The sequence below is a fragment of the Microtus ochrogaster genome, chromosome 5 (genome assembly GCF_000317375.1).
Source record: "Microtus ochrogaster isolate Prairie Vole_2 chromosome 5, MicOch1.0, whole genome shotgun sequence".
NCBI lineage: Eukaryota > Metazoa > Chordata > Mammalia > Rodentia > Cricetidae > Microtus > Microtus ochrogaster.
Genome location: NC_022012.1, coordinates 79,062,960 through 79,077,963, shown reverse-complemented (window position 1 = coordinate 79,077,963; position 15,004 = coordinate 79,062,960). Strand labels below are relative to the sequence as shown.

General features: G+C 46.7%; 1 protein-coding gene across 2 annotated transcripts in view; it reads left to right on the top strand.

Moving 5' to 3' along the window:
- The window catches only part of Larp6 (La ribonucleoprotein domain family member 6), a 19,872-nt gene extending 13,486 nt beyond the window's left edge, over positions 1-6,386 (top strand). For both annotated transcript variants that reach the window (XM_005347817.2, XM_026779306.1), the window contains exon 3: positions 4,847-6,386. In XM_005347817.2, the coding sequence (XP_005347874.1) occupies positions 4,847-5,914 (1,068 nt within the window). In that variant the 3' untranslated portion in view covers positions 5,915-6,386. The remainder of the gene's footprint in view (positions 1-4,846) is intronic.
- The last annotated feature ends 8,618 nt before the right edge of the window (positions 6,387-15,004 follow it).

Here is a 15,004-nt window from a genome sequence, read left to right as displayed (position 1 = left end):
ATACTTGCATGCTGTGTAAAGGGTTCTAAGTGCCAGGACAAATCTCAGCTGGTGATTATTAAGAAGTGCTAATACTTGTTCTCAGTAAAACTGTGGTCTTCTTGCAAGACAATGGATGCCCAGAGGGTGCTACGCCAGAACAGGGGTCCTGGAGCCCTCCAGAGATGCCTATCAGTCTAGAATTGCCTTGATACTCGTTCAGGCTTTCCACTTGATGATCTGAGTCGGTATGGAATGAGAGAGAACACACAGAACTCGATGAGAAAGTCCTCCTCCATGACTCCAGCATGTTCCACTCTGTGTGATACCGAAGGGAACTCTGTGTACCAGAGTGACAGATGCCAAGGGTGCAGCCACCCGTGAGACTGTCTGTCTCTGCTGTGGAAAGAAGCAGAACTAGGACCCTAAACTCCCTGCTCTCTGAGGATTGACTAACCAGTTGGAATGATAACTCTTTATCTCCCTTGAGGGGAGTGTGTTTACTAGAATGGAGAAGCTCCATGCAGCCTGTTGCATAACAGCTTATGTAAGGAGTGGGTCCACGTAAGGAGTGGGTCCTGGCCAAGATGTCTGTGCACTTTATGAGAGAGCACTGGGGAAGAGCTCTGCACCTTGGCGCTCATCTCTGCCTGGTTCTCTGGTACACTCTGCCCTTTCCTTGGGCTCTTTTTCTTTTATTCATTCACCAAACATATTCTTCTTTGTATTTGATGAGTGTTGTGCTAGGTGCAAGGGGTACAAAACAAATATGGTGTTCAGTCTTTCTTTGAAACACTTACAGTCAAACAAAAGATAAGAGATCCATGAAATGCAACAGGGTGATCCCAGACAAACTCATGGAAGATGTAAAGATATCTGGGGACTAGCTGATATCTAGTTGATGTCATTGCTGATCAGAGCAATGAACCCTGTCTACAGAATGGAGACGTCTTTCTGGAGTGGTGGCGCTGAGATATGGTCTTGGGAGATGAATAGGAGCCGCAAGGTACAGATAGGAAGGAATGCTCCGTGTCCAGAGGACAAGCTCTGACATGGAAAACACATTCAGGGTTGGGGGAAAAGTCAGTGGAATCTTCTGCACAGCCCCCCTATTGTGCTCCCCAAGGGCTTTGAGAGCCACCTTGGTTTTCTCTTCTTTCCTAGCTAACATTTACAGATCCACTTAGGAGCCTTCTCTCTTTAAAACTAGCTGCACAGTGGACACCCCAAATTCAAAGCAAAGACTCTTCCCCTCTAGACAGCTTCCTGCTAATCTCAACAAGAAACATCAGAGGGAGGCAACGAACATGGGGACATCACAAAGCCTTTAGTTCCTTTTCTCATCACTGTGACAGAATCCCTGACAAATGCGGCAAAAGGCTTTGGGTCACCGTTGAAGGTGCACCCCATCATGTCAAGGAAGGCCTGGCAGCAGGAGTGTGAAGAGGTGCTCACACAGCACCCACAGTTAGGAGGCAGGGAGGGGCCAGTGCTGCAGCTCGGCTTGCTTTCTCTTTGTTTGTTCAGTTGGGGATTCTGGCCCTGAGATGGTACTTCCCACGTTTAGGCTCATATCCCCCTGCAGTTAAATCTTTACCCAGACATCCTCACAGACACATCCAGAGATTTGTTTCTGTAGAAAGTCTCAGCCCAGTCAGGTTGACAATGATGGTCAATCATCACACAGAGTTTCTGACAGTCTTATAATGTGCTAGAGATTGCACAGGCTGAACTTCTTCCTTAAAAGAAAACCAGTTTATGTGAGTATGTGTTAGTGTGTGTGTGTGTGTGTGTGTGTGTGTGTGTGTGTGTGTGTGTGTATCGTGTGTATGCAGAACCCTCAGAGTCCAGAGGAGGGCGTCAGGTCCTCTGCAACTGGAGTTATAGACTGTTGGCAGCCATCATGTGGGTGCTGGGAGTTGAATTCAAGTCCTCTACAAGAGCAGCCAGAGCCCTTCACTGCTAAGTCATCTCTCCAGCCCCCTGGTTCCCTTTCTGGTGTGATATCAGAAACTATCGTAAAGCATCAGAGACACAAACCTGAGATGCCCGTAGAGTAACCAGGGTTTCCCAGGGGACCTGGCTCTTGCCTCTGTGTGTTTCCCAGCCATCTACAGCTCTCTTCTCTGGTAGTATGTGGTCCTCCCTAGTTCTCACCCTTCTGGGTGAGGTAGCACATGCTTCCATACTCTGACTTCAAGCTTAGGAGGAGTTTCTTTGTCTTTCCTGTGTGCTCCCTTCCCAGCTGTCTTCACAGATGGCTCCATCATGCCAGACCTTGGCTTTCCTACAACCTCAGAGTGGCCTTCATCCATCTCAACCCCTTCTGGATTCCCAACTGATTGACTGTTCACTAGAAAGCCAACCGAAGGCCCAGGCCTGCTTCTCTGTATCATAGTGATCAGCCCAAGGACTCTGTAGGTGACCTAGGTTTCTTCAGGCTGATAACAAAAGGCCACAGGCCAGAGTGGACAGTGCACAGACTCCAGCAGTGTGTCAGTCAGGACTTGGGACTCTGTGGATGTTTCCCTGACCTGCCCAAGTAATAAGTCTTTTTTTCTTACTTTCTGTACCTTTTCTATTTGAGGCCCAGGGGCACAGGGATTTCCTGGTTTCACTGCAGATCAGCCTCCTGGGCCTGGCCTCAGAGGACTCTGGGTGATTTCCCCATCCAGGCTCAGGTTACCCACCCCACCCACATCCACCAGTTCTCTGGAATGACTCATCTCCCTGGCACACCCTTCACTGGAAGTGGGCCTCCGCAAAATTGCTGTTTTATGAAATAAATATAGCTTTTCATATACTGCAGCATCGATATACAGTTTCCATCATGGGAGAGAAAGGGAAGAGTTGTTTCATCATTTTTCAAGAGGGCCAGGTCAATGTAATTCTGTAAGTCTGTGCCTGTTACTCTTGGGGAAGATTGCAGCGGAATGGGGAAGATCTTCAAGATGCTTCTCTTCATCAGCAGTCCATCACAGCTTCAAAAAATGTCAGACCCTCCAAATGCTTTCAAAGTAGCAAGCAGCACTTGGGTGGTGACTACCTCCAGTCCCAGCGTTTCGGAGACCTAGACTGGAAGGGTCATGAGTTTGAGTGCAGCCTGAGCTCTAGAGTGAAGCCCTATCTCAAAGAAGCAGAAAAAAATCTGGGCTGGGGCTATAGCTCACAGAAGACTGCTCGCCTGACATTCTGTATTCAGTCCCCAATACTGCCCAAACTCACTAGTGACATACATATTTGAAACAATGATAACACATTGTTACTGAGTATTCTTGGAGAATGAACTGCTATTTTAAATTTTGTGTACAAATGTGTCTCTCTCAGTCTTTGCTGTTCATTTAACCCTTGTGTGTGTGTGTGTGTGTGCGCGCGTGCGTGTGTGTGCATGCGCGCATGTGCAAATGAGATATGTAGTAGCTGGAGATTAATCTTAAGTATCATTCTTCAGAAGCCAACACTTTATTTTTTGCTCCAGGGTCCTTCCTTGCCTAGAACTGGCTGAGTAGTGGCTGGATGGCAAGCCTGTCTCTGATTCCCCTTTGCTGGCATTATGAGCATATATCATCCTGCTGGCTTTATCACATGGGTTCTGGGAGTCAAACTCAGGTCCTCATGCTTACGTGACAAACATTTTATTAATGGAGCTATCTCCCAAGTCCTCTATTATCTTTGTGACAGTGCTGTGAAGTAGACATTTGTAGTATCTCTAGTGCTCAGATGAAGAGGTTGGATCCTGAGAGGATGAGTCATTTTCCAAGTCTTCTTAGTGGATGGAGGTGAGGCTTGGGTCTACGTACACAGCAGCTTTGTTCTAGAGAGCACAGAATCTGACCTGTGAACTTGGGAGAATGTCTATTGTCATGTACACAGCCTAGCACTGCTCCAAACCCACCTATCCTGATCTGAAGCTGAAGAAAGAAGGGATGGGGTTGTAGCTCCATGCATGATGGCCTAGGCTCAATCCCCAGCACTGTAGATGATACTACTACTACTACTACTAATTATAATTATAATAATAATAATAATAATTTGAATAGAGACCAGAGCTTCTGGGTTTAGTCACTATAGCAAAGACTTGAAAACAATCAAGGCTGCCCACCAACAAATGAATGGATAATGAAAGATCTGGTATATATGTGTGTAGGTACACACACACACACACACAGACACACACACATCCACATATATATATACATATATATATATGAATACTACTCAGCTCTAAAGAAAAACAATGTAATCAACATTTGCAGGAAAAGGGATGGTCTTAGAATGTATAGTATTCAGTGACGTCACACAATCTCAGAAAGGAAAGACGTCCTCTCTCATATGCAGAATCTAGCCAATAGCAAATATATATACGTGAGCAAAGACGCCCATGAGAAGGGAGCAGGAAAGGCTGCCTGTTAGGATGGTGATGGACCGGATGCAGGCGGTGGACATGGCTTATGAAAGTTCTAACTCTTCTATGGATTCTTCAGTTTGGGTGGCGGATAGCTGTGTGAAACACATTTGATAGTAAAAGTATAAAACCCAGTGCGCAGCACCACCACTTCAGAATAGATATTCCAAGCGCTCATTGAGGTATGTAGACGTTGGGTTTGGTTCATTTCAGTGTATGATATTTTTTGCAATTTTTATAATGAAGTTTATTAAACATTTTTTAAGGAAAGAAACCACTGAAGATGTGGTTGGAGAACATTTTCGTTTACTCATTCTCTGACTGGTATTTGAGTGTCTCCCACACCAGGTATGACTCTAGTCATCGGTGTTATGGAGGCGAGGAAGGAAGGGGGAGGGTGTAGCGCATAAGAGCGTGGAAAGGAGAGGAGGTACTCACTCAGACCTGCTTTGTGTTCTTTAGGTCAAACACCTCACGCGGGACTGGAGAACCACAGCACATGCCTTGAAGTATTCGGTCACCCTGGAACTGAATGAAGACCACCGAAAAGTTAGGAGGACCACCCCTGTGCCACTGTTCCCCAATGAGAACCTCCCGAGCAAGATGCTGCTGGTGTATGATCTACACCTGTCCCCCAAGCTATGGGCCCTGGCCACGCCCCAGAAGAACGGAAGGGTGCAGGAGAAGGTGATGGAGCACCTGCTCAAGCTCTTTGGGACTTTCGGAGTCATCACATCGGTACGGATCCTCAAACCTGGCAGAGAGCTGCCTCCTGACATCCGGAGGATCAGCAGCCGATACAGCCAGGTGGGGACCCAAGAGTGTGCCATTGTGGAGTTCGAAGAGGTGGAGGCCGCCATTAAAGCCCATGAATTCATGGTCAGTGAATCGCAGGGCAGGGACAACATGAAGGCTGTCTTGATCGGGATGAAGCCGCCCAAAAAGAAACCCCTCAAAGACAAGAACCACGATGATGAGCCCACTGCTGGTACCCACCTAAGCCGGTCCCTAAACAAGAGAGTGGAGGAGCTGCAGTACATGGGGGATGAGTCTTCCGCCAACAGTTCCTCCGATCCTGAGAGCAATCCCACCTCTCCTATGGCTGGCCGGCGGCATATGGCCGCCAACAAGCTCAGCCCTTCTGGCCACCAGAATATCTTCCTGAGTCCAAATGCCTCCCCATGCTCAAGCCCTTGGAGCAGCCCCTTGGCCCAGCGCAAGGGTGTCTCCAGAAAATCTCCCCTGGCTGAGGAAGGCAGACTAAACTTCAGCACCAGCCCCGAGATCTTCCGGAAATGCATGGATTACTCTTCGGACAGCAGTGTCACTCCCTCAGGCAGTCCCTGGGTTCGCAGAAGGCGCCAAGCTGAGATGGGGACACAAGAGAAAAGTCCCGGGGCAAGTCCCCTGCTGTCTCGAAGGGTGCAGACTGCAGATGGGTTACCTGTAGGGGTGCTGAGGTGGCCCCGAGGCCCCGACAACACTAGGGGCTTCCATGGTGGACATGAGAGAAACCGAGCCTGTATATAATACCTTCTATTTTTAATACCGGCTCCGCTAAAAACAAACTTTGTTTTCAAGGTCTTCACAAGTAGCTAGCATGACAGAGAATGGAACTCGGTTTTTGTACCCGTGTAGACCTCGTAATTTATATATTTGTAAGGTATACAAATTGTGATGTGTGCCATGGTTTTAAGATCATCTTCTGGCTGGGGCTTCTCGCTCCCAGCATGGCCGCTGTTTCGACAATGCCTGACATGTGTTGAGTATGATGGCTCTGAAGGGCTGTGGGGACACGGGCTCTCTGGGAAAATGTGGTAGTGGGTTTGTCTGCCGGGACTGGCTTTTTCCTGCAATGACTGAGCTGTCTGTCCTTGTCGGACCATGCAAGGGCTCCTGAGACCTCGAAGGAGTTTTTGCTCAATGGCAAATCCTTCAGCCAATAGCATGGTGTCTTATAGGACTGTCTATTCCCTGTGAAGTGAATAAATAATTAAACACCCACTGGAAGTCCCATATCTGAGGTCACAGGACAAGGAACCTAACAAGGGCATATTTTCTCCGTCTACCCTACAGTGTACCCCCGTGCAGGCCTGGACTCAGCTGGAGAATTCTGGCAGCCTAGGAGGTCTGTTTCTCACAATGAGTCTCACCGAACAGACAGCTTTAGTTTCCGCTGATGTCCACACAGCATCCCAGACCATCAGCATTGGCATCACCTGAGAACTTGCTAGAAACACGCATTTCCAGGCCCCATCCCAGGCCAAATGATTGAGAAACTGCCAAAGGAGGAATCCTCAGTGTCCTTTTAAAGATTTGTTCTTGTTTAATGTGTGTGTGTGTGTGTGTGTGTGTGTGTGTAGGTGTATGCCATGTGTGTGCCCGAAGAAGCCAGAATGGGGCATCAGATCCACTGAAGCTGGGGTTCTGGGTATGAGCTGCACAGTATGGATGCTAGGAACTGAACTTGGATACTCTAGAAGAGCAACAAGTGCTCTTAATCCTGAGCCATCTCTCTGGGACCAGAGTTGGAAAAGCCCTGTAGATGATTTTGGTGTGAAAATCCGTGGGGTGACCATAGCTGCAGGACCCCATGTCAGCCAGTCTGACCCCACGGCTCTCACTCCTATTCTGTGACCTGGGCGTGGCATTAGGCTCCCTGAGCCTCTGCTGTCCTGGAGGGATGTAGTTGGTTCTCCATAAACATTGCCTCTATTTCCTTCTCACCTGGCTTAGTGTCTGTTACCATCCAAAAGCATTGTGGTGTACCACACCCTGGCTAGAGTCCAGTGTTACCTTATCCATGGGCCGTGTTGGGGATTTAAAACTTGTTAAGAATCGAGTGGTGTTTGTTTGCCAGAAACTTTGGTAAAAAAGCTTTCCTGTGCTTTATCTCAGGTAAATCATCCCAATACCATGTAAAAACAAAAGTTTCACACACACACACACACACACACACACACACACATACACACACACACACACACACACATATATTAAACCAGATTTAAAGAAGGAAAAAGACCTCATGTGGGAAGCTAACCTGTGTCTGGGTTGATGGTTCTGGGGTTTATTTTGTTGCTGCTGCTGATAGTAGTGGTGATAATGAGGCTGGTAGTGGTGGTGGTGCTGGTGGTGGTATTTTCTGAGACAGTCTTGCCGTGTAGCATTGGCTGATCTCAAGCTCCCACTCTGTTGATTGAGGTTTCTGTCCCACCCAGTTCCGCAGCCTTTTAGTCCCAAAGAAATACACCAAGGTCTACATTAATTAATAACTTATTGGCCCAGTAGCCCAGGCTTCTTATTAATTAGTTTTTATAACTTATATCAGCCCATAATGCTTGTCTGTATGCCATGTGGCTTGGTAACTTTTTTGGTGAGGCAGTCAACATCTTGTTTCCTTTCTGTCTGGGTGACGAGCAAGGAACTTGAGTGTCTTATAGATCTAATTACATGTCCTCTCTCCAGTCACCTCCAAAGACAGCCTGCGCCTTTTCCCAGGAGTTCTCCAGCTGACAGCATTTACAGAGCCCATCCTTAGGAAGGTCTGGTTTACCTGACTCTGGCGTGAGGTTCCCTGGGTGACTGTAGAGGGCAGGCAGTATTGACATCCGTTCCTCCCCTTCCTTCCAGGCCTGGTCTTGGTCTCTTCTGTAGATGTCACCACAGTCACAATGTGCCAGCGGCCTGAGCGCTTCAATGGACCTGCACTGTCTATCTCTCTGGCCAGACCTTCAGCTGGGTCATGGCCTTCCTGTTTGTTAGCACAGCTGGCTTTTCTTGAACAGCTTGGCCAGGAAACTCAGCCGATTGTATTTTTACAGATGTTTCGTTTTTTTAATGAAAACCAGCTCCCGCTCTGTGCTGGCATGCAGATTCCCCTGGACATGTCCCATTCAGGGGCTGGCAGAGCATCAACATGATACACGTGTCCAAATGACCACCTCGGGACCCACCCTGCCTTCGCTCACATGCCTACCTGCTCCTGCTCTTGACCTCCCATCTCAGCAAGTGACATCACCCTTTCCAGTCACCAAGACTGGAAATAAGGCCCTGCAGCCAATGTGCAGAAAGTTGGTTCTGGGTTCAAATCCAGACGAATTTGCTTTCTCGTGGCCTGGTTCCCTTGGGTGGAGGGCAGCAATGACTGCCTCCTGTGGCTTGTTGGAATCTGATGCGTCAGAACAGAAAACTGGCTCAAAGTCAGTGCCCCAAGGATTCCAGGCAGCCCTCCGTGTGCCTTCTCTCCCAGCTCCCGAATTCAGCCAAGATGCCAGAGCCATCCGTGGAGCTCCCAGGGGCCCTTTGCACCATCTCAATTCAGTATTAATCACTCTCCTTGGATTTCTCATGTCTGCATGTCCCAGATCTCTCTATAGTTCTATGAACATGTGTGCAACTATTCGTGTGGGGAGTGCACATGTGTATATAGGTGGGGTGTGTGTGTGTGTGTGTGTGTGTGTGTGTGTGTGGTCTAGAGAACACTTCATGATGTTTCTCAGGCCTGGCACTAACCAACTAAGTGAGGCTGGATGGACAGTGAACCCCAAGTCCACCTGCCTCTACCTACACAGTGTTGGTATTACAAGCATGTACCACCAAGCCTGGATTTTTATTTTATTTTTTATATAAATTCTGAGGGTTGAACTCAGGTCCTCAGCCTGCCCGGCGAGCACTCTGCTGACTGGGATGTCGTCCCAGCTCTGTGTCTCCAGGACTCTTTACTTCTCTTACCTCTTCTCATCAAATTCATCTTACTAATACAATTCTAATTGCTTAACTTCTCTATTTTTTTGAAGCGGCCTATTTTTTTTTTACGTACTTGTTTTGGGGAGGTGTTTTGTTTTCTTTTTCTACAAAAAGGCCAAGCTGCCTGGCCACCACCACCAACGCCCTGCCATGCCACTGTCTTGTGGGGAAGACTCTGGCCGTTACGTGGTGGATCCACATCCTATCAGAACCCAGGGTGACGTCCTGAGCTGGCACCAGGCTCTGTGTCCCAAAACGTCCCTGTCTGTTTCTTGTTTGCTGTCACACCGCCCCAGGATGTGGCTAGCTTGAAAACAGCCCCACTTGGCATCTGTCACATGAGATTGAAACATGCCAGCAAGTCCTCTTAGCAGATAAATTGTTTATCCATGATTTTTTACTTCTTTCCCATAAGTCATAAAATAACTTTGTTTTGGTAGTTTTAATCCCTGTTTCTTTGTAAAAATGCTGCCCAAACAAACAGCAGAGCTCTAGGGCAGGAAGAATGGTGGCCACAGGGAATGCCAGCTTATGCTCAACAAGGATGCAGATCCTAGTGCAAATCCTGGTGCATGCCACCCTCAGGAAAAAAAAAAATCTGGAGGCTTCGGCCTTCCTCATTCTTTCTCATCGTGTGTGCTGCCAGCAGCCCACTGTGACTTGGTGAGATGGGAGTTGACAGGAATCCTGAAGGACACCAGGAGAGCTGGGATGAGTGTTCTGGTTGGGGTATCCAGTGTGAGTATTAAAAGCCCCATGTGAGCTAGCAATCGTCACTTTGACCAGTCTCTAGTTAACCGACTGTTTGCACACCACCCCGGAATGGAGCCAGCTGTAAGAGAAGCAGAAGCAGGGTACAATGGGATCTGTCCTAGCTTATTTCCTGTGGCCTCACAAAGCACCATGACCAAAAGCAACTTGAGGAAAATGTTTGTTTGGGTTTTGACTATGTCCCAATCATAGTCCACCAAGAAGGGAAATCAAGGCAGGAACTTGGAGGCAGGAACCTGGAGGCAGGAGCTGAAGCAGAAACACAGAGGCGAGCTGCTTCCGGACTCACTACTCCTGACTTTTTCAGGCTGTTTTCCTACACAACCCAGGACCACCAGCCACAGCGGGCTGGGCCCTCCCACACCAGTCATCCAAGAAGAAAATGCCCTGGAGACGTGCCTCCAGGCCAGTCTGATGGAGGTGTTTCCTCAGTACCTCTTCCCAAAGACATCCCCTTCACTATAATATAAAACATAACCTGGTGAGAGAGGCCCCACACATTGGCATTTAATAAATCCCACGGGGTTGCAAGAGCTCTTGGCCAGGGCTTTCATCTCATTACTGCTTTTCACCTAAGAAATTTATAATTTGTTATAGATATCTAAAATAGGTATACAATCAGACACTTGCTGATTATAAATCATAATGAAGTTTATTTTAAAACAATTATTTGGTGGATATCTAATTTACTATTTATTGAAGATTAACTTAATTTAGCATACTAATGAGATGGACTTGCTTGTCTGTTTTTTGCATAAAGAATTAAATCTTTTTTAAAAATTGTTTGAGACAGGGTTTCTCTGTGTAGCCTTGGCTTTCTTGTGTTTTGTAGTTTCCTGCACCTGTAGACCAGGCTGGTCTCCAAATCTGAGACCCACCTGCCTTTGCCTCTCAAGTGCTGGGATTAAATGCATGCACCACCATGCCCAGCTAAGAATTAAATCTTGATTGACTACTTGACACTATATCTCAAGAGAGCATTTTCAGTATATTTCAGAGTTCATCAATATTTTTGTTTTATTGTCGTCAATACCAAGAACACTTCTTGCCCTAAAAACATAGTACAAAATGCCAGAAGTGTGTTTAGAGCCATTTCAGCACATAGTGGAAAACCTACCCTAATCCCAAGCCAATTCATTTCATAATTTTTAGATGACAATCAAATAAAATCAAGACAACAAAATTTTAAAGGTCAAACACTCTAACCCAAAGACATAAGAGCATGGTAGGTGACGAGGAATGCTGGTGGGAAATATACTGGATGTCTTTGCTTTCTGTAATTAACCCTGCTTTGCTCCCATTCGAGCAGAAAACTTGGCAAACTCAAAAGCATTACAACTCACAGCACACGCAAGCCTCAGATGGGACCTGGGGTGTCGGCCGAAGAAGGCGGCAGGCGGTGTGCGTGCACATTCAGAACAAAGGCCACAGTGAAGTGAGGGATGCCAGACTGAGGGTGCTGCCAGAAACACTTCTGCTTTCTTCCACATTTGATTTGGAATTAATTTTTGGCTGTTGTGCATTCAGAAATCTTTTAATCCTGGAAAACTGTTGAGAAATGCATCCAGTTGTGCAACGCTGTGTCCACATCTGTCTGCAGACATTAAGTTAGATTTTTGTAGCAGCGAGCGTTCCTGACCAGGGCTTCTTAAGCAGCCGGGCTCTGCATATGGGATAACATTGAAGCACTGTGTGTCAGGGGCTTTGTTGGGAGATGAGTCCTGTGATCCTTGTCCTCCTCGGCCACTGCAGAATACCCTAGACACTGTCACCAACTCACCTTCAAAGACGTATTCAGGACGCTCCGCTGTGACTGCCCAGCGGTGGCAGCAGGGGGAATGCCTCTCTGGTTTGCTCTTATCGCCCTCTAGTGTCCATACTGGAGAACAGCCGTGTCTAAGAGGACCGCAGCTCAGCCTGAAGCCATAGAGCACTCACTCCCTTTGCTGGGGAATCAAAAAGATCCTACATTAAATCCCAGACATTGCCACTTGCCAAACTGTGAAGCCAGTCCCTCTTTTTTAGCCTTTAGTTCTCTCAGTTGCAAAGGAGCATCTTACACCGTCTGTGCTCTTGTAAGAATTAAAGGGAAAGTACTGCATCGTACTGACATTAAAAAAAAAAATGCTCTCCCAAAATAGATCGCCACTAAGACTCTCAGCCATAAACTCATTCTAAATCATAAGGATGGGGAGGCTTATCTAGCGCACCTGTCACCTCGTGCTGCCGTCAACTGTTTATGCTCCATTTCCTTGCTGGAACGCGAGACACAAAGCAAGGACGCCGGATCTCATATACCATCTGGCCTGTGACAGGAGCTTGGGAAATATTTGTTGAGAAGACATTGAATAAAACCCTTTTTCCCATCTAACATTAACAATTCCCTGTGGGTTGGAAAGATGGCTCTGCTGGTAAAATGCTGGCCTGTCTGTAATCCAGTGGGAATCAGAGATAGACAGGTGATACTGGGAGCAAGCTGGTTAGCTGGCTATCCAAACTGGTAAGTTCTGGGTTCATAGAGAGTGCTGCCTCACTGGAAATCCATTGAGGAAGACACTGGGAATCACATGTGCACCCACGCCACACACACGCACACACCCCACATAGATGCACACTCACAAGTATCTCCCAACACCATATAAACTTCATGTTCCCAAGTGTACAAGCGGACTCTCTTGCTGTGGGACCCTATAGTTTAGCATTATTTAGTAACTTGCCCCTGCCCGGAACTGCTCTGGTTCTCAAATACACCTTTACATATCCATGGGTCTCAGAAAAAAGTCTGGCATGGACTCCAGAGTTCTAGACCCCTCGGCAACCTGAAAATGAGAAGAAGCCCCTGGAATAGGTGGGTGAGGACTTGGTCAATAGTGGTAGAAGCCATGGACCAAGCAGGTTCTTCAGAAATCAGAACCCAAGTGCCCCTCCCACCTTATGCCTCCTTTCTTCTGGATGAAACAGGGTGGCACTCCTCGTCTGGAGCACCTGAGTGCACATTGCTCAGGTGGCTCAGTCAACAAGAGCACACACGAATTCAAAGTCCTTACGTCTAATATGCCGAGCTGGGCAGTGGTGACGCACGCCTTTAATCCCAGCACTCGGGAGGCAGAGGCAGGCAGATATCTGTGAGTTTGAGACCAGCCTGGTCTACAAGAGCTAGTTCCAGGACAGGCTCCAAAACCACAGAGAAACCCTGTCTAGAAAAATCAAAAAAAAAATCTAATATGCCATCCAAGTCTGTCATGGGGTTGACTATAGAAAAGAACAAATGGAAATGGCTATGAATATCAATATTTTCTTTGCCCAATAATGATTATTCTTCTATAGTTTTTATTAGATCAATATTATAATGTGTGTGTGTGTGCATGAGAATAGATGTGGTGGTTAGGGGACAACTTGGAAGCTTTGGTTCTCTCTTTGCATGGTATTGGTCCTGGGGATTAATTTAGCCTTGACAACAGGTGCCTTTATCCACTGAGTCACCTTGCTGGTCCCTCTAAATGATTCTCTTAATATCACATGCCCACAAATTCACAATCATGGGAAAAAATATAAATGGGACAGGGAAGTCAAATGCCATGTTTAAACACACACAGGCACAAATATCTATATATCAACTATATCTAATAGTATAATGTCATAAAACAACTCCCGAACATTGTAAAGTGACATTGAAAATAAAATTCCACAAATAGTTTATCGTCTAATCACCTGGACTAGGTAACTGATTATATTCTGAGATAAGTGCTTTTTCTTTCATCTCTGCTGGAACTTTTATGATTTTATTTCACTGTTGAAAAGCATCATAAAGGGAACACAACAGTGTACCTACCACTCAGGCGTCCCAGGTGTGTTTGCTCTTGCTCCTTATCGTGTGGTTTATTTGTTGAGGAAGTTGATGGTCCTCTACTTTCTCTCACACGGGCTTCATTCTTCTGTCCATGGCTATCAGAGCTGGACCTTAAACTGGTCATTAGATTCGGCCAGGATCTGCAGTTTGGCTGCACTAGCTGCATTGGAGCCAGAAGCAGGAGGGCTGTGGATAATGCTGAGCCTGTCTTTCAATGTTGCAGCAGAATGCATTTCAGGCAGCTCAGAGTTTAAGAGTGTTTGCTGCTTTTCCAGAGGGCCCGAGCTTGGTTCTCAGCACCCATGTTGGGTGGCTCACAGCCACCTGGGTACTCCAGCTCCAGGAGAGTCAACTCTCTCTTGTGGCCTTTGCAGGCACTGCAGCCACTTGTACATCACACACACACACACACACACACACACACACACACCAAAATTTAAAATAAAAATAAAATGTTTTAAGATAAAGGTTATTTACCTTGATGGCTGACTTTTTATAATTTTTGGCCTCACTAGAAGCTGATATTCTCAGGTTCAATTTTCTTAAGAATACTTCATAGCGTACTGTATTCCTCTTGCCTCTCACTGAGATGGACCAGCTTCCCTTGCCTCATGTTAAGATGGACCAGCCACTATCCATAGCTCAGAAGGGGAAGTAGGAGAAGACAGAAGCTCCTAACTTGTAGCTGAATGCATAAAAGGGGGGGGATGCGAGTCAAATAATCCCAAGCTAACTCCAAAAGATTCCAATACTATTCTTTATTGCAAGGGGAAAATTGGCAGAACAGGAACAGGAAATCCAACCTCAAGGTATGGAGCACGGGAACAAGAGCTGGGCTGGCTGGTGGTTTTCTCTGGGTACCCAAAAGGTCAAGCCCCAACCTGGTCCAGCCTCTTAAAGGCCATTGGCTGAAGGAGGTTCCCCATCACTAAACTGTGTGAATTATTTGTTTTGTTTATCAGTCAAACATATTCTTTCCATGTGACCTATCTGTCAAATTTGAAAATATTTATTAGAGAGAAACAACAGTTCACACTCACACGAAAGCCTGGGCACATATTCATGACTGACCCTAAGCTGAAAGTCCTTCAAATGTTTTGTAGCTGGTAAAGGGTTAACACCCTGTGGACCGCCCATAGAAGGGAAGCCAGTAAAGGGTTAATACACTGTGGACCGCCCATAAAAGGGAAGCTGGGAAAGGGTTAACACACTGTGGACTGCCCATAGAAGGGAAGCTGGGAAAGGGTTAA